We start from the raw sequence: 21,449 nt of genomic DNA, 5'->3' as shown, positions 1-21,449 counted from the left end.
ACAGATACATTCTGATAGTAAAAAGTTTTTTTTTTTTTTTTCTTTTTTTTAAAGGGCTGAGAATTATCTTTTGCAGAAAGATAAAAATATTATTGATTCACTCATTCAAAAGACAAGTATAAAAATTAAACCAGCATATATTTGAAATTCTATTATTTTCAGTTGTTGAAACTGTACTTTTTCATTTCAAATTTCAACATTTTGGTGCTTTTGTCTCTAAAATTAAGAGGGATTCAAATTCTCTCTTAAATTATTGTTCTCTTTCTCAAAATTCGTTATTGAAGTAATGCAAATTTTAACACATTTATCTTAATTTTAGCATCTAGTTATGTATCTCCTGGCCATGTTGGAATTCGAATTTTAGCTGGTGTGACAACAGGAGGCATGTCTGTTGTATTTGCTCAGCCTACAGATGTAGTGAAAGTCAGGATGCAGGCTCAAGTGACTGGACTTGCACAACGCTATGTGGGAACAATGAGTGCTTACAGGACCATTGCAATTGAAGAAGGAATGAAAGGATTATGGAAAGGTCAGTATGTTTAAACCAGGCTTAAACAATCTTTGTATATGATTTCAATTACCTGTCTTTGAAATATAATTAAAGTTTGCTTTGTAACTAGTCAGTATCTTCATAAAGGAGAGATTGAAATATTTAGGTTAATGATAGGAAAAAAACAGATGGCAGATTTGGAATAGTAAATATAAATAATTTTGGTTAATCTTTGGATTATGGTAACTTGGCAATTTTTTGGCGAAAATTTGGCGACCAACCCTGCTACAGCAATCTGCTAGTTTTTGTTTGGACGCCATTTTGTTTTCACGAAGTAAAAGCATGTTTTTTTTTTTTACTCAACGTTTCCAAAAATTTTTTCCAACAATCTGGTAGCCGAATTATGCTTATGCTAGAATTTTTATGGAACAAAAGTGCTTAATCATGACGAAGATTAGGTGCAAAATTGGGACAAAGTGCAGAATCGCCCACTGCTTGCCGCGTTTTTACGAATTGCACATACATGGTATCATCCATGTACACGTCAACCTATTTTCACTTAAAAAAAATCCCAGAATTGCACAAAAATGGCATTGTGCACACTCTTGACTATATCAGGGTTGCCACTCAAACAGGAGAATGAAATTCCCCGACTTTTCCAGGTATGTTTCGAGAAAATTCCAGTCTATCCGCGTAACGTACTTTGGCTGTGCTAAGAGGTAAATTAATTATGGTATTACTTGTACTGTGTAGCAAATTCACTTTGTTTGATAATTTTGTTTACTTTTCCGCTTAAAAAACTTAATAAAATTTAAGATATATACATTGGATAACCAACTGTACATTTTATTTAATTATTACTCATGATCATCCCCAGTTCAACACGAGGCTAATCCGGTTCTTATAAATCACAACGCAATGTTAAAAGTTAGGTTAGATTTTAGGTAAATTTAATTTGTGTGAGGTGTATTCTTAAAAGAGACCTTAACACTTGAAAACACAAATATAATTATAATAGGAGTTGTTTTCTCCACTGAAGATTGAGATTAGAATCTGCACAATCTGGAATAAAATAAGGCTTTTTTTTGCAGACATTCTGCAGCTAAACGAAAGAAAGAAATCTATTTAATGATATTTTTTTACTAAATTGAGGTATTTTATATTTATTTCGCAGCATACATAAGGAAAAAATATGTGCATTAAATTTCGTTATGTCATCATGCTGCTAGAATTAATTTCAGAATTATGCCAGAGAAAATTTCCTGAAATTTGGAAATATTACTTACTAATGATAAATAAATTTAGAGGGAAGAAGCAACATTAAATGATATGAATAACATAAAAATAAAGATAATTACTTAAAAATTTAATTAGAATAATCAACGATATTTTAGCGAATATAGTTATATTACATGGTTATCCTAGATGATTGATTACTATTTTTTTATTTTACTGCAAAATGACAAGGTATTTATTAAAAAGGAGGGGAAGGAAAAAAAAAAAAAAAAAAAAAAGATTTTGTGGTAAAATCCTAGTATACGATACGGCCATCGCATGATTTTGAAAATTGTCGAAAAAAAAAGATTTTGCGGTAAAATCCTAGTATACGATACGGCCATCGCATGATTTTGAAAATTGTCGCCAAGAACAAAATGACCCGTTTACTGCTCATCATCATGTCGCCAAATCCCGCTGTACCATACATGGAGATTATTCTCACCAAAGAACGTCTATGTAAAAAGCGGAGGGAAAATTTGCCAAGGGATTTGACGACGGAACGGCCAGAATTTCCCTCTCCGCGATGTGTACAGGAAATTGAGAAACACGTGTTAAGAAGAAACGTTCTTTGACAAAAAAGAAAACTACGAAAATCCGTTTTTAAATTATTGCGAAAAATCCAAGAAGAAACGTTTTATCAAAGAACGTTTTTTCTTGGATTTTTCGCAATAATTTTAAAAACAGATTTTCGTAGATCTTCCCCCCCTCAAAATAACTAATCCATGAATTAATTTACTTGCGCCAAAAAATATTTTCTTTTCCTTTAGAGTTTAAAGACATTTTAAACGATATTCATTTTATGAACTCTTGATAACGTGACCTTCGAACTTCGACACCAGTTTCGAGCTTTGGCGACAGATATATCGTGCATGCTCAGCTGTTTCCCGCTATGATGGAACAGAGCCACGTCTGTAGCAGAGAGGTTGTCCTTCTTTATAATACATATTTTTTTAATTCTAACCTTCATGGTACCATATACTAGGATTAAACCCATTTTGTTTTATACGAGAACAGGTAGTTTCTTTAGTTCATGCACTGCACATGCGATTCTCGAGGTTACTGGAAACCAAAAGTTGCGGGAAACTTGCTTTGCCTTTCTAAAAAGACAATCAAATTGGAGCTGCAAAAATTGGCTCTATGCCAGCTGCCCGAATGACACTCACGTGATACACAATTCGCCAAAAAAGTGATCTCTTCCGACGTCGGCGCAAAACTCGCCTTTTTTGGCGGGATCGTTGTATGAAATTCCCTGACTTTTCCAGATTTTGACTAAAACACTTAAATTCCGTGACTTTTCCCTGAATTTTTTGGTCAGTTTCCGAATTCCCTGACTTTTTCCGGTTTTCCAGGTAGTGTGGCAACCCTGCTATATCCATGTACACTGCTAAACCTAGCTAGTAACCTTTATCGCCTTAACAAAATGTCGCCAAATGACCTGTTACCATATTCCAAAGATTAGCCATAATTTTCATTGATGGCTGAATTTTATTTTATTTGTATGCTTGATGATTGTATGTATCAGACCTTTATTTATAGGCATCAGAATATTTATTTAGCTTTTTCATGGTCATTCTGTGATACTAAAATCATTTACATATGGAACACGTTTTAATTAATTAGATTTATTTATATGCAATTTTTAGGTACACTGCCAAACATCACTCGTAATGCTATAGTGAATGCTGCAGAACTTGTTTGTTATGACATGATCAAAGAATTCATTTTGGCTAGAAAGTTTATGACTGATAATGTTCCCTGTCATTTTACCTCTGCATTTGCGGCTGGTTTTTGTGCCACAGTGGTGGCATCGCCCGTGGATGTGGTGAAGACTCGATTTATGAATTCCCATCATGGTCAATATTCTGGTGCTGTGGATTGTGCTGTGAAGATGTTTAAGGAAGGTGGATTTACTGCATTTTATAAAGGGTATGTGTTTACTTTTTAAAATTGTTTCTGAATATATGATAAGCTAGATTTTTTAAGGGGGGTTAAGTTTTTAAGCAATAATTTTTCATGAAATCTTCTTGATATTGAAATGGCCTGAAATTACCGAAACATTAAAATTTATTACTTCCAATGTTTAAATTACAAACTTAATACTTAAAACAACTGATTTCCTTTGAAGTTGATCTTTTATGGCTCATAATATACTGCTGGCTATTCAGAATGGAGCACCATGGAAAACATACAGTTTGTTTTAAATTTTCATGTGCATAGATCTCAATAGGACATGCATATTGCAGCACACATGCAAATTATGTGCACTAGTAATTCAATATAGAAGCTGTATAAAAAGGTAGAGCAGTAAACTGACTTAAATGCTGAAAATGTGCATTTTCTCAATCATTCCGAGAAATCGGTACCCAAGCTAGATAAAGTCAAACCACAGTGATGTAAATACAAGGTGTCCTATAAACAGCACTCAGACTACACAGTCAGATTCCATGTTGGAAGTACATAAAAAATTTTCTAAGAACTGTATCTGTATGATCCATACTTTAGGAGAAAAATATGTCACAGCCGGTGCAACACTTTGGCACATCAACTGCAGTATTTATAAAGGCAGATGTTCAAAGTATCCGCCGTGCATATTGAGGCAAGCAGTGTAGGATTTACGTATAAGCTACACAAGCTATAGTTTAGAGCCCCCACTTTCTTGGGCCCTTCTAGAAAAAATTTAGATATAGTGTAAATATAGTATTACATACTGATAAAGGGCCTCATATCTGAAATAGCTTAAGGTCTTATCAAATCTAAATCCGGCTCTGTAGGTAAGCTTGAGCATGCTGTGGAATGGATGAGTGCACATGTCGCAGCAGTGTCCACCGAAGTACAAACAGCATGCAGACTAGCAACTAAATTCGTTTGTGTAGTCACCACATCTCGATACACCAGTTCCTTGAGATGGCCCTGTAGGGAAAAATTCAACAGTGTGACATCTGGTGATCATGGTGTCTACAGAACCGGACCTCCTACGTCCAATCCATTGGCTGAGTCTGTATTGAATAAAATACATTAACCACTTCATTATTTGGTATGCATAATCACAGAAAATATAATTGTTTTTCCATAGTTAGTGTGTTTGTGTATCATAGTTAATGTTTGACAGTATCTTTAGCTGAGTTTATTGTCATATTTCACTAAAAGTGTTACGATCATGCTTCAAGAATGAAAATTTCTCTAAAATTCTCCAATATTCAAATATTTTATACTGTTAGTTGTTGTAATAAGAATATCCTAATTAACATTTAAATAGACCTGAAAGAATAAAACAGTTGAAAGTTCTCTTAAAAACTTCTAAACTCTTTTTTTTTTTTTTTTTTTTTTTTTTTTTTTATGGTAAAGTTTGCCTGGTAGAAAATGTTTCAATTTCTGTTTTCTCATATTTAATACATTCTAGATATTGCAGAAAATAGCTTTGTCCCTTTTTTCTAAATTTGGTAGCTGTGAAATTTAGATAATGAGAATTATTGAGGCAGAAAATGAGTAGTTCGGCATAAAAAATTTTCAGTTTTAGAATAAATGATAGTGGCTTCATAATCTTTTAGGTGAATGAATAAAACTAAGATTATAATTAAAGTTATATTTAGGCAGCCTAATTTATTCATTTTATTCTACGCTGCTTGCATTGTAGATGTTATTTTGTTAATTAACTGCAGAGTTATATAAATTGAATCTTGCCTTCTTCAAGTTGTCATTCTTTGCTATATGATATTTGACTCCAAATTTTATGAAAATACACCTGTATATAAAGTTAATATTTTTATGCAATTTATATTTCTCGTTATAGTGATTCAGTTATTAAATATTTTCCAAGTACTGAAAGATGGATAGAACAAACAGTGAAATTGTATTGGTGTTAATGATATAACTAAGGACTACAAATTGTCATTGAAAGGATGAATATGTATATTTATGCGGCTGATGTTTTTGAACTGTGTAGCATAAATTATTTTCGGTACTATTCCGTTTTGAGGACCGTAAAAAAATTGCAGCGAAAATGTATGCGCCAAATCTAGCAATCATGCCCATTTAACAGCGCGCCAAATCTAGCGTACGCGCTGATTTCAGATTGCACAAGTTTACATAATTCTTAAGACTCCATTGAAATACTAGTTTAATTTTTAAATCCTTTTTTTTTTTTTTTTTTTTTTTTTTTTAATATCTTATGGATTTAACAATTTGGGAATTACCCGTGATGAAAAGTCTGCAATAGAATTTTGGGTAAAGTGCAGAATCACCTACTGCTTGATGCGTTTTTAAGAACTGCACATACTCGGTATCCATGTGTGTTGGAAAATATAGCTTATTTTTAAACCTTTTAATGCATCATCTCTCCTCCTTGAAATGTTTATTTAGTTTAGTCCTTATTTTAATATAATATAGTAGTTACTTCTACTTCTTTTCTTTCTGCCACTGTTTGCATTAAGAACGGACTGTTTCAACCTAATTGAGATGCAAAAACGAAACATGATTTACGTCATCTGAAAAGCCGATTCGTGCCGATAGCTGATTGGTTGCCGTGAGATGACGTCATTCCTACTTCTGCAATAAGTATCTCGTGTCGCTCTAAAGAAATTGTTCTTTCTGTCTATGGCGTTGCTTTTCTTGCGATTTTGTGAAGTAAGGGAAAACGACATTGCTCTCACTACTGAAGCTGATCCTGAGTTGCTGTCGTCTCTTCTTGATGTTCACGATAAGTATGTTTTCTTTATTCTTTTCGCCATTAGGTTAAAAGTTAGGATTCATGCATATCATGGACAAGGAGGCGATTGAAAACCGTATCAAATCTGTGTGTGATCACAGAAATCTGGAAGTTACCTGCGATAACTTAGAAAAACTTAAGCAACTTATGCTTTCTGAGTTTCATGCTTATCAAAATTCATTTAATCCAAAAAATGCAACTGAAATTCACTTAGCCCACGTCAATGCTATGGAAAAGGATATACAAATCTTAGAATTATACATTAATGAAATGAAACAAAAAGAAACCCTAAATAATCCAACAGAGGAAACAAATCAATCTGATATTACTGCTAGTCAAAAATCTAGAATCAAAAAGAAAACCACAATAGATAAAGAAGGATACATAACCCCTAGAAAAACTCATAAAAGAACTCTATCAAATTCCGAAATTGAAGAACCAGCTCAAAAAAATAAATTCGAGGAACTAAACCCTGAAGACAATATGGAAGCAGAGGAAGGTGAATTTATTACACCCAACAAAAAAGCAGGACACATTCCCCCTATAGTCTTAGCAGACTTCACGGGGGATTGGGATAAGATGAAAGAAGATTTTGAAGAGCAATTAAATATAAAAAAATATCGTGGAAACCTAAGGGGAGCTACACTGACCATAAGAGTTTATGACTCAGACCACTACCGCACAGTTACTGAATACCTAACTAAACTACTTATTCCTTTTCATACTTATAAACTCAACAGTGAAAAGCCTATCAAGGCAATAATTAAAAAACTTCCAAAAACAGCTAATATGAAACTAATCAAAAACGAAATTGCCCAAGAAGGTATCCCAATTCAAAAAATTCGACAAGTAATTCACACTATTGAAGGAAAGAAAGTTCAACTTCCTGTTTTTATAGCAGAATGTACTAGAAATAAAGAAGGTAAAAGAATATATGATCTAAAGAAACTCAGAGGTCTGGATGTCTTCATCGAGCCTTTTAAAGCTCGCCCTGGACCCGTGCAGTGCCATAACTGCCAAAGGTACGGGCACACACGGGACAAATGTCACTATAAACCTCGCTGTTTAAAATGTGCAGAGCCTCATGAAACATTCACTTGTAAACAAACAAAAAATGACAACAAACTCCCTGTCTGTGCCCTCTGTGGGCAAAATCACGTTTCTTCCTTCAAAGGTTGCAGTAAACATCCTTATAATGTTCAGAAGCAAATCGAAGAATCTAAAGCTTTCAAAGAAGAAAAGAAAAAAGAACAATTTAAATTTAACAAAAAGGATTTTCCTTCACTCCCTGAGCTCAAACCAAAAAATGCATGGAATACTTCCAAGGAAAATGAAAACACTAGTAAAACAGAAGACACAAACTCAAACCCACTTAGCTTTTTTGACTGGATAAAAATCCAATTCACTCAAGTTAAAGAATTCTTTCAGAAATTTAAAACAGCAAAAACAATATTAGACAAACTAGAGGTCGGTATGGTGGCCTTCGAATATTTCTCAAATCTAAACTATGAATTTTAATCAAACTCATAGTCAAATAAATTTTATCTCAGCTACAAATAGCTTCTTAAAGATTTGTTACTATAATGCAAATGGCATCAGATACCAACAAGTGGAAATTTCGAATTTTCTTACTAGACATAACATTGATGTTATGCTAGTAAATGAAACCCATCTCCGCTCTTGCGACAAATTTAAAATACAAGGCTACCGCATCTACAGAAAAGACAGAAGACATAATAGAGGGGGAGGAAACGCAATTCTCATTAAAAACCATATCAAAACAGCCAAATATGATTTAAATCCCGCTTGTACTATAGAAAATGCTGCAGTACTTATCTATAGTGGTTTTAGAGAACCTTTTCTTTTCATCTCCGTATACAATCCCCCCTCCAGCACTCTTGATCTCAATAATCTGAAACTACTTACTGAAAATAACTACCCCACCTTAATAGCAGGTGATTTAAATGCTAAACATTCCTCTTGGAACTGTAGAGTCACAAATAGAAATGGAGAAAATTTAAGCAACTTCATCCACAATAGTAACATCAATCTCATTGCTCCCAATCACCCAACGCACTATACGCACAACGGACTAGGGGATATTTTAGATATAGTTTTGATGAAAAACCTTCCTAATATTCCTAATCTTGATGTTCTCCCAGAACTTTCGTCTGACCATCTCCCTATAGTCTTCAACTTCTATGGATTTTATCCCCCTCTCCCTAAAGCTCATACAAAAGTTAATTGGTATATGGTTACCGAACAGCTAAATTCTGTTAACAGCAGAGCCACACTTCGTTACGACTGCGATATTGAGCTGGAAATCACCAGATTAAACTCCAAAATTCAAAACGCTATCAATAATGCTACCTATACAGTCAAGAATAAAAATCCTTATGACATCCCAGAAGAAATTAAATCCCTTATACAAGAAAGAAATAGACTTAGAAAAAGATGGCATATTACTCACAATCCTATTGAAAAACGTCATATTAATTATTTAAACAGAAAAATAAAAGAAGACATCACCACCCATCGATCAAATTCGTGGGATAATTTCCTAGAAAACATGGATCTTTACCCAAACTCTGTTTGGAGAGTAGCTAAATCACTCAGAAATCTTTCACCCAATCAAATTCACCCCCTGTATCACATGGGCAAAATTCACCACTCCGAAGACTCCATAGCTGAAATTCATGCAAAAGAATTAGAAAACATTTTTAAACAACATGAAAATAAAAATTCTGATCACGAAAAAGATATTAATTACTCTGTCAATAGCATCCTCAACAGTCCCAGCATTAATTTTTTTATGCCTGCATCTCCAAACGAAGTTCAGCAAATTATTAAAAAATAAGAAAGAAGAAGCGCAAAGCTAAAGGATATGACATGATTTCTAATGAAGCGTTGTAAGCTTTACCTAGAAGATGCATAGTCTTAATTACAAATATTTTTAATGCTTGTATTAGACTCAGCTACTTTCCATCGCAGTGGAAACATTCGATCATTGTTACGATCCCGAAACCAGGAAAAGATCCAAAGCTAGCAAATAATTACAGAGCCATCAGTCTTCTGCCAGTGCTTGGAAAAGTTTTCGAACGAGTACTTAGTGCTCGGCTCACCAATCATCTAGAACGCCTTAATCTAATAGACAAGCATCAATTTGGATTCCGCAAAGGCCACAATACCACACATCAAATATTAAATTTAGTTGAATTTATTGCCCAAGAATTTACAAAAAAGAACGGAGTAGCGGCATGCTTCCTCGATTTCGAAAAAGCTTTCGATCGAGTGTGGCATGCTGGCTTACTTCATAAGCTATCTAACTTCCTTTTACAAAACAGCTTTATTAAGCTTATGCATTCTTATTTTAAACATCGTACTTTTCAAGTGCGCTGTGGTGAAGCAATCTCTTCAAAAAAAGTGATTTACAGTGGAGTAGCTCAAGGCAGTGTTTTAGGACCGAAGCTTTTTACAATATTCATAAATGATATGCCTCTACCTTTTCATTCTAATATACTCAAATATGCCGACGACACAGTCATCCTCACCAGTTCACGAAGTCCAAATAATGCTTTAGAGAAACTTCAGCTCCAAGTCAACATTATTAACAAATTTTGTCAAGACTGGAAAATCAAACTAAATACTGATAAATGCTGCGTAGTTCTCTTTCGCAGATACAGAAAAAATATCCCAGTGAATATAAATATCCGACTCAATAACCAAGATATTCCTGTTGCCAACTCCTATAAATATTTAGGTGTCTATATTGACAAAACCCTAAATTTCAAAGATCATATTCAATATGTTACAAATAAGGCTAACGCTGCTTTCATTGCTCTCTACTCATTAATTGGAAGAAACTCTAAGTTAAGCCTCCGTACCAAGAAAAATATCTACATCTCACTTATTCGACCAATAATCCTCTATGCAGTTCCAGCCTGGGCTACTGCCCGAAAAATAGACAGACAAAAATTAAATGTACTCCAAAACAAAATCTTACGTAGCATAGTGAACGCACCCTGGTTCGTGCGAAATTCTCAAATTCACAAAGACCTGGATATCAATCCAATTCACGACCAAATCCTAATTTCTGCACACAACTTCTTTGAAGATATGAGAAATTCTCCCTATGAAGCTATTAAATCGCTTACAGACTATGACCCTACTATTGAGAACGTAGTGAAAAGACCTCGAACGATCCACCACAATTCTAAGTGGTGGTAGTGTATATAATGTGTATATATATATATATATATATATATAAAAATTACTATTCCTTTGCAGTTACTATTCAAGAAAGATGAACTTTGCAAAATTAGGACTTTATTTTTCATCGATGAATTCTTCGTTTTACTACTTATTTAACCAAGATGTTTACTTTTTATTTTTAATATTTCGTATCGTGTGTTTTAAAATCAAAGTTCGTGGTAACACCAAGTGCTTACTCTCACTCATTAGCCCTAGTGAGTTACATGACCTCATTTTCACCTTTTACAGTTTCCTATTCATTTAATGATTATATCGCAAGTTTAGAAGATTTTCAAGTGTTTCAAAAGACATAAGACTCTTAAATTCACAAATAGATGTTGCTTTTACTATGTTTGAACTTTATTTATTGCCAAAAACTTCATTTTTCGAACTCTGAGTCCTCGACCAATCTAAATGCCGGACGCTGATCACGTGCTCCTGCTCTTCTTGACTCACGCAGAAGTTTAGAATTTCATTTCGCTTCTCGCCACCATTTACGTATATAATCACCCATGCTATGCCATGATATGCAACTTAGCAAAACTTATTTTATGAGTTCTCTCATTTATTGATCTCGCCTTCGGGCGCGGTGTATTTTAAATACACCTCTTAAATTTTTAACTTTATGGCCTATGGTAAAATGATAATATACTGGTAAGAGCTCCTAGTAGCTCTTACCAGTAAAGCCAGCAGTAAAGATATGATCCAAGATCCAAGGCTCAACCCTAGTGCTGTAGAAGTAACGAGAAATTGTGTACCCGTATGTATTCGTTACTCGGTGAACCAGTACTCGTTACTATCGTATCGTTACTCGTTACTTTCGGTAAAATCGATCGGTATCCGTATACTGAGCCTATTTTATCGGTCTACGGCCCTAAAAAGGGCTTTGAAACGTCGCATTGTATTGAATCACGTGAGCTATTCTAGTTTTCCGTCGCCTTTTTTTGGGTAGAAATAATTCACTTTATTTTGGCTATTATTTTTTGGTGCACTGGATATGATTCATTATTAAATTTTCTATTGCTGTCAGGGCTTAGTTTCTAAAGTCAGAAGGGCCTACGAAAGGCCGTCAGGAAAAAATAAAATGAAAATAAAGAAAGAATGGAAATAAATATTACAATAATAACATTAATTAGTAATTAAAATAACAAAAAAATTATTTATTAAAAAACTTAATAATTAAAATAACAAAAAATAGTGATTAAAATAATGAATAATTAAAGTAACATAATAATTAGCAACTGAAATATAAAATACTTATAAGTACAATTTAATAAAAATGTAAAAACAAATAAAAATTAAAATAATTTTTAAATTTATGATGACTAATTAAATAATAAAGTAAAATACCAGATCTTGTCTTATTGGCTTTGTATCGTTTCGTCCTTTCTCATTTAATCCCCAGCTCGAAAAAGTGTTATTTCGTTCGCTGCCTTCCCCCAACAATTCCCTCTTTCCCGTTTCATCCGCTGTTTGAAAAATAGGTGTTTACTTTACGATAATGCGAACGTCTGTTTACTTCAATTAAAATGTTTTAGAAGAGATGACTGTTTCTACTTCGACTTAGCTTTTGATTTTTTAATATTATTTAATATTTTATGCAGACAAATTATGTTGAGCAGAATAATGAATTTCAGACGTGTTCAAAAGGTGTTTATCTGAATATAATAACATTTTTGTTGTATAGTATCCATTTTTTTAATTTCACACATTTCTAAAGCAACAGAAGTACGTTATCACTATTTTGGCACACACATCAAAAACATGTATAATTAAGATTAATGTTACATTCCTTATTAAAAGTAATGGGTCCTTATTAAATGCAACCATTCATGCTTTTAGAGGATTTTACATGTGGTGGTCTTAAAAAGATGATGTTCACTACCAATGTTTGTTTATGTTCCCAAAAATAGAGATCTCTTAAAAGGTGACCTCTTAGAGATGTCGTAAATAGATGATTTGCTATAATTATTTTCCGATAGATAATGGAATTAATGTAATTTAATGTCAATAACTCGAGGAAGCAAGTTTAAATACGGTGCAACAAAAATACAGAAGTATTTTAAATGACGAAAATATTCATATTTTGTCAATGTCAAATTTAAAAAAGAATTAGTTTTGGGCAAATTATGAAATCTAACTTTTAATGTCGTCTTCTGGTTTCTATATTTATATTTGGAAAACCTTTATACTCGTTATGAAAAAGAAAAATACAAGAAGTTTGAGTCCTGTAGGACAAAGATTGACCAGGAAATTTAGTTTTAAAATTTGCAATGTTTGATGCCATTTGTAACTTGCCTTTGGGTATCGCTTAATTGAGTTAGAATAATTCGAGGAAATAAGTTTAAATGAAGTGCAGAAAAAATAAGCATAATTTAAATAGTCGTAGAAGGAAGTCATGCGGAATCCATATCAAATTTTCACTTTTTCATAATGACCATAAAACTTTCCCAAATACAAATACAGAAAGTATTTGTATTTGGGAAAGTATTGGTTCGATCTCATTTACTTTCATTGGTTCTCATCTATTTGGGATTTGTATTGAGTTCGATCTCAGGCAAACTGGTTGGCTTCATAAGCGTTTCGTGGTTTTTTTCCCCGTACCAGCTTACAAGCCAGCTTACCGCGTACCATACGAGCCAGCTTTCCTAAGAAAGTGCTCTACGAAGGCATTTTTCGTTTTAGGCACATAGCCCCAGTGTGTTTTGTCATAATCAACTAAACCAAATCATTTAAGAAATATATCAGTTGATCACTGCTCAGTATACATCTGTTGTTTCCTTATAAAAACACTTTGTAAAGACGTTTCCACTATTTTGCTAATAATTCTGGAAGGCTCATAGAGTCCGAAATTATGTTACACTAACATCCGAAATTATGTTACACTAGCTAACAGAGAACTTAAGTCTGCTTAATACAACAAAAATCTGCTTGACTTGCTTTCGTGTCTTTGGGAAACGTAAGTATATGCAGAAATAAATATTAAAATCTATCACGTATATTTGTAAGGATGTAAAGCATACTGTTTTGATTCACGATAATGATAAATATGCATTATGTTACGACAGTTTTAAAAGATCACAAATAACTATACATATGCTAGACTTCTAACAAAATTTCTGTTACAATATGAACATGCATTTATTATTATATGAGTCATAAAACGGCCCACCAGCGGCCGAGCGGTAAAGTCGCTGAACACCGTTAGTTCGGTCTGAGGTTCGAATCCCACGAACGGTCCTACTACATGGGTGTTTTTGTGGTTTTCCCCATGTGTAACGTGTATACGAGCCAGTTTCCCTTAGAAAGTCCTCCACGAAGGCATCCCCCCTTAGGCAGATAGCCATAGTGTGCCTTGCCGTAATTAAGTGCACCCATACACACGAGTCGTAAAATTCAGTGTTCGTCATTTTTAGATTCTAGGTATATGACAATTTTTTTTTTTTTAATTTTCGTTTTGTTTTTAAAAATTAATTCACTTTATAGCTTTTCTTCAATTTATTATAAATGAATAGGAGTTTAAATTTTGATTTATATATAATATGATATAAATTCATCATTCATTAATAATATTTTATGTATAACAAAAAAATTATCATTAATGTTCCAAATTTTAATTTTTTTAATGATTTGTCTTACATTTGTTGTATATTTGTTGAATGCATAGCTAAATATTTCAATTATACACAATAAAGGTTATGCAGAAAACAATTCAGCTGGCATGATAGCTAATTGCGAAAGAAAAATTAGAGTCTTATTGCTCTTAACTCTTAGTACAAGCAGCCATTTTTAAATTGACGTTAAAATAAATTTATTCTATGGTTTATTAGAAAATATTTATACTGAATCATTTATTGACGACTTCTAAGAGGTCGCTTTCTGAAAGAAACCTGTATTTTTGAGAGCATAAACATACGTTGATATTGAACATCACTTTTTTAAGATGCCAGAGCAAATGCACAGAGCTCCAAAAATCCTCTAAAAGCATAGACGGTCACGTTTTAAAAGGCTGACTACTTTTAATAAAGCTTGTATATTAATATTCATTATACATTTCTCGCATTTTTACTTTCTTTCAAAACAACGATGCTGTGGTTCAATTGCTTTAGAACTATGTGAAACTAATAAAATGGGCCCTATGTTATAAAAACCTAATTATATTCAGATACACACCTTTTGAACATGTTTGAAATCTATTATTCTAATCAGAATACTTTGTCTACAGAAAACATTGAATCAATATTAGAAATCAAAAGCTAAGTGAGATTAAAGTAGGAAGAGTCACATCGTCTAACCCATTTTAATTCAAGTAAACATGTGCTTACTTTATCGTGAACACCCGTTTTTTAAACAGCGAATGAAAAGAAAAAAAGAGCCCACCAGAGCTCGAGCGGTAAAGTCGCTGAGCACTAATAGTTCGGTCCGGGGTTCAATTCCCGGCTAACGGCTAGCTGCATGGGCGTTTTCATTGTTATTCCCGTGTGTAACTTGCATATGAGTCAGTTCCCTTTAAAAAATCCTACACGAAGGCTTCCCTCCCCGTAGGCAATAGCCGTAGTGTGCTTTGCTGTAACCGAGAGGGGGTCTAATCAAAGACTACGATCACCAAATGATGTAGAAAGGTATTGCACTGAACATAATATTCAGTATGATCCTACCTTGTTTGATTTCAAGGGAAGCAATACTTATAGTGGTGAAATCGACCCAACTGGTACTCCTTCAACGTCGTATACCCGAGATAGCTGACTAGATGTTTCAATTCCAAACACTTATAACCAGGCAATGAAATCTGCAGAAAAGCTTAAATGGATAGAGGCAATGGAAGAGGAAATGGCCAACATGCGAAAGCATAAGGTATGGCATCTTGTTCCACTTCCTAAAGACAAGACTCCACTAGGTTGCAGGTGGATTTTCAACATTAAACGTGACGAACTTGGAAACATTGTTCATTTTAAAGCTCGTTTAGTGGCTCAGGGTTATCGGCAAATTAAATACGATACCTATGATGAAACCTACTCTCCTGTAGTCAACTTTTCAGTAATAAGGCTCTTTTTCTCCCTTTTAGTTGCACACCTTGGATGGGCAAATATACAATGTGACGTGAAAAGTGCCTATCTCTACGCTCCTTTATCAGAGGAAATTTGCATGTCCCAACCTCAGGGTTTTGTGGAGCGAGATAAAGAAACTTTTGTGTGTTGCTTAGATAGAGCCTTGTATGGTTTGCATCAGAGTGGCCAATTATGGTACTACGAGTTGGATAGAACACTATGTAACCTAGGGTTTATCAAGTTTGAGTGGTGTAATTGTGTCTATCGTTTTAAAGATTTTGTCATTCTGTTGGTTTATGTTGATGATATAGTTGTGTTTGGGAAAAGTGAAGTTCAGGCCAAAAGGATATTAAAAGTCCTGAGTTCACATTTTGATTTGAAAATTTTAGGTAAAACAAGAAAGCTTTTGGGTGTGGAATTTGAATATGAGAAAAATAGTGTTTTAATTCATCAGCAATTATATATAGAAGACATAGTTAATCGATTTAAGTCTTTTAAAATACAAATTACTTCCCTTCCAATAGTTAAAGGTGTGAAATACTCAAAGTCCCAGTACACAAGAAGAAACGACTGAAATGATGAATTATCCTTATAGAAATGTTTTGGGATGTCTCTCGTTTCTTTGCAATCGTACTCGTCCGGATATAGCTTATGCTGTTAATATATTTTCTCAGTTCCAAAGCAATCCTGGTAAGTTTCACTGGGAAGGATTACTTAAAATTTTAGGGTACGTTTCCAATACCAGACAACACAAACTCAAGCTGGTATGCAAGGAACTGAAGCTCAATATATATTCAGATTCGGATTTTGCTTCAAGTAGGGATAATATGGTGTCTATTGGTGGACAAATAGCTTTGTTGGGAGAATCACCTGTATCTTGGCGTACATTTAAAGAAAGGGGAGTGAGTTTATCTACTATGGAGGCTGAATTTATCTCCATGACTGAATCAGAAAAAGAATTAGTTTGGTTTAAAAACATTTTGGATGAATGCATTCAGTTTAAAATTGCAAGTAACTATGTTTCGAGGCCAATATTGTTTGCTGATAACATGGCTGCTATATGTTTTACAAAATCACCCATTGAAAACTCAAGGACAAAACATATAGATGTGAAACTATTTTTCATTCGTGATTTATTAAACAGGGAAATTTTTGATTTAAAATACGTCCCAAGTAAAGATAATCTGGCTGATCCCATGACAAAACCGCTGACTAAGCATAACCTGCTAAAATTTTGTGGAACAATTTTCTTATGAAATTTGTTTTTGTGTGTATTTAAATGTGTGTAAATGTGAAATTGTATAGTGTAGAATGTTGTATGAGTGACCAGGGCCCTGGGTAAATGTATTGAGTGTATGATCATATATATGACTTTGTATTGTTTTGTAACATGTTGGACTTTCTTGCTACGGTAAAATTTTTGAATAATGGGATAAGATTTTCCCAAAGAAAAATTTTCTTAAAAATTTCTGAATGAAATTGTGATATTTATTTATTCTTATTTTGAATTTTGTAAAGATACTGGCATTCGGTTTTTATTTCAGGTCGGAGATGATGATCTGGGGGGCATTTGTTGGAAAATATAGCTTATTTTTAAACCTTTTAATGCATCATCTCTCCTCCTTGAAATGTTTATTTAGTTTAGTCCTTATTTTAATATAATATAGTAGTTACTTCTACTTCTTTTCTTGCTGCCACTGTTTGCATTGAGAACGGACTGTTTCAACCTAATTGAGATGCAAAAACGAAACATGATTTACGTCATCTGAAAAGCCGATTCGTGCCGATAGCTGATTGGTTGCCGTGAGATGACGTCATTCCTACTTCTGCTATAAGTATCTCGCGTCGCTCTGGCTCAACCCTTGCATTTATGACTGTAACACACACCTTTTATGAACTGATTTAGTACTATTTTATGTATAACTACTGTAAAACTTCAGATTTACAGCGCTACGATGCCTGGATACCTCATCGCCAACCAGATGTCTTATCGCTCATCACGTGACATTGGTCACACCCCCTGCATCTGCTATCCAAGTTGCTCAACCCTTCTAGTTCCTGGTTTCCCGGCTGGTGAGTGAGCGGTTTCTAGCCCCTTCAAAGGATTCATGCAGTCCGGTGAAAGAATGCCTTGATTCCGGTTTGATGGTTCCAGATTAAAATTCTTCGAGGCTGTCCTGTGAGTAAATGCCGTGGGCGGCGTCCATGGTTCTTCAATGAGGGCGGAATTAAAAATACGTGAGCGGCGACGACTCCTTGTGCAAACGAAGTTAGGCCGGTTTTAAGTGGTTTCACATTTAAATTTTTCAGGTGTTTTCTTGACCATTGTTTATGGACTTATTGAATGGGTAGCCGGCTTTATTTTTAGGCTGCATAGTCACTATTTAGGACACCTTCTTTTTTTTTTTTTTTTTTTTTTTTTTTTGTGTGTGTTTGTTTGTATAGAATGCCAGTGTTTTGGAGTACAGGTAAAAATATTTGATGAATGATGATTATGTTGTGTTTTTCCTAATACTCTAATATTGTTGACATTTATTTTTTGTGTTTTTATTTTATATTATATTGTTAATAAATTGGTTAAGTTCAAAATCATTTATTGTCTTCAATGTCTGCACAACATAACTCAGAGAGCTTTCATTGCTACTACTGCTAAATGTTTAATTTCTTTAAACTTTGCTTTAGCATCAATGTACACATTGACCTATTTTCACTTTAAAAGAAAAAAATCTCAGAATTGCACAAAAATGGCTCTGCGCACACCCTTGACTTTATCTACGTACACATCGACGTATTTTCACTCAAAAAGTAAAAGAAAATTGACAAAAATCCAATTGTTTTTACCCTTGTAAAAAGCGGCAAACAAATAAGTGGGCAATTCTGCACTTTACCGAGAATTTTTTCAAAGAAAGGCATCATTCATTATAGAAAGTTATGTTTGAACAACCAACGAGATGAAATTATGCTTTAGCGATGACTCCGTAGCGAAATAGCAATGCAGGCATCCATTCAGTTATGTTTAGCAATTTTTATATAAATTATAATAATGATTTGAAATAGTTATTTACTCTTATGCTTCTATTCAGTCATGTTTAGCCTTTTTCATATAAATTATAATAATAAAAAAGTATTATATGAAATTAACCTTTCATCTAAATTAAAACATCAAACTTAGATAGTTATTTACTATTATACGTCCTTTCTTGCTGCAATTATTAGGGTTGCCGCAATTATTTTTGGCAGCATTGGCATCAACAATAGTTTGGCGATTTTTTACGGCCTTCAAAACCGAATAGTACCTTATTTTCAAATGTTTTTAAAATAATCTGGAAAAACATGATGTAATAATTTAGGAAATAAAGTCTGTAGCTTTTCTGAACATAATTCATGTATAATATTTATAAAATAAAGTAATTAATAATGTATGTTAACTGGTAAAGCTGCATGTCAACAGTAGGTAATTAATTATTTTTAGGGTGTGCACATGAGATCAATACCTGCATTGTTCGAGGATCAGTTTACATCAGCAATAATTTTTTGGGGAAAAAATAGTAAATGTAAACTGGTGTAACAGATGGAATAGTTGTTTTTCAGTACAACTTCACTGTAAATAATATGTACATAAATTGCCATAATTCTCACTTTAAAACTATTTTTAGGTTTATGCCATCATTTATTCGCCTTGGATCATGGAACATCTGTATGTTTGTTACCTTTGAGCAGTTGAAACGCCTTTTCACACACATCAGCCAAGGCAATGTTGTACATCCAGTGCCCAGAGTGTATGCTGGAGGACCCCCCATTCCTAGAGATGCTCCTTCTTTTGGACGTCCACATTATATCTTCCCTGTTGTCATCAACCAGTGGGATTAGATATTCACATCTGTAACCTATGCATTAACTTCTGTTCTGTATTATGTCATACCTGTCATCTTCTGAATTATTGCTGCATTTTTCTTCCATTTGGTGATGTTATCTTCTGGAAGAGCATCTGGTGACAACTACGTAAAATTTGAAACATTGCTTGAGCTTCTTCACCTTAAGTTTTTCTTAACGTGATTTGAGAACTTAAGCCTCAAGTTTAAGATATACTGAGACTCGCACCAAGTGGTGTGGAGAGCATCTTTGTACTTTGACAAGTGTCCACATGCTCTTAATTTATTTCTGGATATTTAGTGAACTATTGTTTGTTGTCTTCAAAATTTATCAGATAATAATATTCCTTGGGAGCACAGCAAGCAAATTGCAGACATTTATAAAAATGAGGCAATTTGCCTTGTGTTTGTGTAGTTTCCATATTTGTCACATTCCAGAGATTTTTCCATAAAACTTCTTTATGCATTGAAAAAAATTACATTCTATTAACATATTTATCAAGAATGAAATTTGTCATGGGAGACTGAATAAGCATAAATTAAAATAACTCCTTTGGAAACTGCAGCTGTAATAAGAGATGCTGGTAACTGTAACCATATTCATATGAAAATTAAGCTTGCATGGTTGGTGACTTGCCTTGCGTGTTTGTGTTGTATAAAAGGTGACACACAAGGAAGAGGTCTATTAATTAAACATGTTTGCAGGCAATGCAATCTGTAAATTATTTCTCACATGTTAAACTTGTGTTCACTATCACTATAAAAGAATTATTATCTTTTACTTATGTAAACATTTTAAGTTAGCCATAATGCAGAAAATATCTTTATTATTTATGTAGTTACTAACATATGTATATCTTAGTCAGAATAGGTGCATACTTTATCCTTCTGAATGCTATTTCTTTTTTCTTTATTCCCTATCCTTGTGTGTCATTTGTATATAGTTACCACTGTATTTGTCTGTGATAAGAACAATGCAATTTTGTGTTTAATGGTTATTAGTGGCTTAATTTACCGGTGTTAATATTGTAGTTAAAGCTTGTTGTTCATGTATTACATTCCTTAATTTTGTGTTGTGCTTCATTTCGTATTCTACTCATGTTTTCCACAGTATTTGCTATGAGATAATGACATGTACACATATTCTTTTAAGTAAATGTTTGTAATGTTTGATTTTATTGAATGCAATAAAGTTACAGGTGTTTTCTAACACTTAGTAATAATAAAAAATAAGATTGTTGTCATTGAATTTCATATAATATTTCATAAACATGCTTTTTGATTTATAGCAGAGCTGAATCTTGATAAACCTACTGTAAATCAGAAATTCATTTGATATATCTAATATACTGAATGTTACAGCTTAACTTGTCTAGATTTATATTATTAATCAACAATCAGGGACTCATTCAGTATAAGGCATATTTTTAATAAATTACTGAATATATCATTTAATATATTCAATATTACAAAGTGAAAAATATATGTAATATATGTGTATTCATAAGTAATGTATATCAGTGAAAACACAGTGGACCTGAAGAATGTTGAGGCTTTTGCCCAACTGTGTGCCATTCATGCAAAGTACAGAAAAGTTTATAAATATATTTTATGTGTATGTTTATAATCCATAAATGTTGCCAAAACTTCTTCATTTTTAACTTCTTACAAGTTTTAATTTTTTAAATGGATGAGTAGTAACCATGGATAGTTTTAAATCTTGCAGAAATAGTTCTATTGTTGCAGCACACCAGTAGCTGAGCAGATAAGAAAACAGAATGCTGCTGCTCAGCCTAGATTCAAAT

At 33.3% G+C, this 21,449-nt stretch overlaps 1 protein-coding gene across 3 annotated transcripts in view; it reads left to right on the top strand.

The window, feature by feature from the left end:
- LOC118199080 (dicarboxylate carrier SLC25A8-like) overlaps positions 1–20,877 on the top strand; it is a 31,421-nt gene extending 10,544 nt beyond the window's left edge. For all 3 annotated transcript variants that reach the window (XM_085820088.1, XM_085820087.1, XM_085820089.1), the window contains exons 5-7: positions 320–529; positions 3,412–3,694; positions 19,429–20,877. In XM_085820088.1, the coding sequence (XP_085676214.1) occupies positions 320–529; positions 3,412–3,694; positions 19,429–19,642 (707 nt within the window). In that variant the 3' untranslated portion in view covers positions 19,643–20,877. The remainder of the gene's footprint in view (positions 1–319; positions 530–3,411; positions 3,695–19,428) is intronic.
- Positions 20,878–21,449: the final 572 nt, after the last annotated feature.

The sequence above is a fragment of the Stegodyphus dumicola genome, chromosome 7, assembly GCF_044657685.1.
Source record: "Stegodyphus dumicola isolate Sdum_Otavi_A_Nest chromosome 7, ASM4465768v1".
NCBI lineage: Eukaryota > Metazoa > Arthropoda > Arachnida > Araneae > Eresidae > Stegodyphus > Stegodyphus dumicola.
Note: the sequence above shows the minus strand (reverse complement) of the source record. Positions and strands in the feature narration are given on the sequence as shown.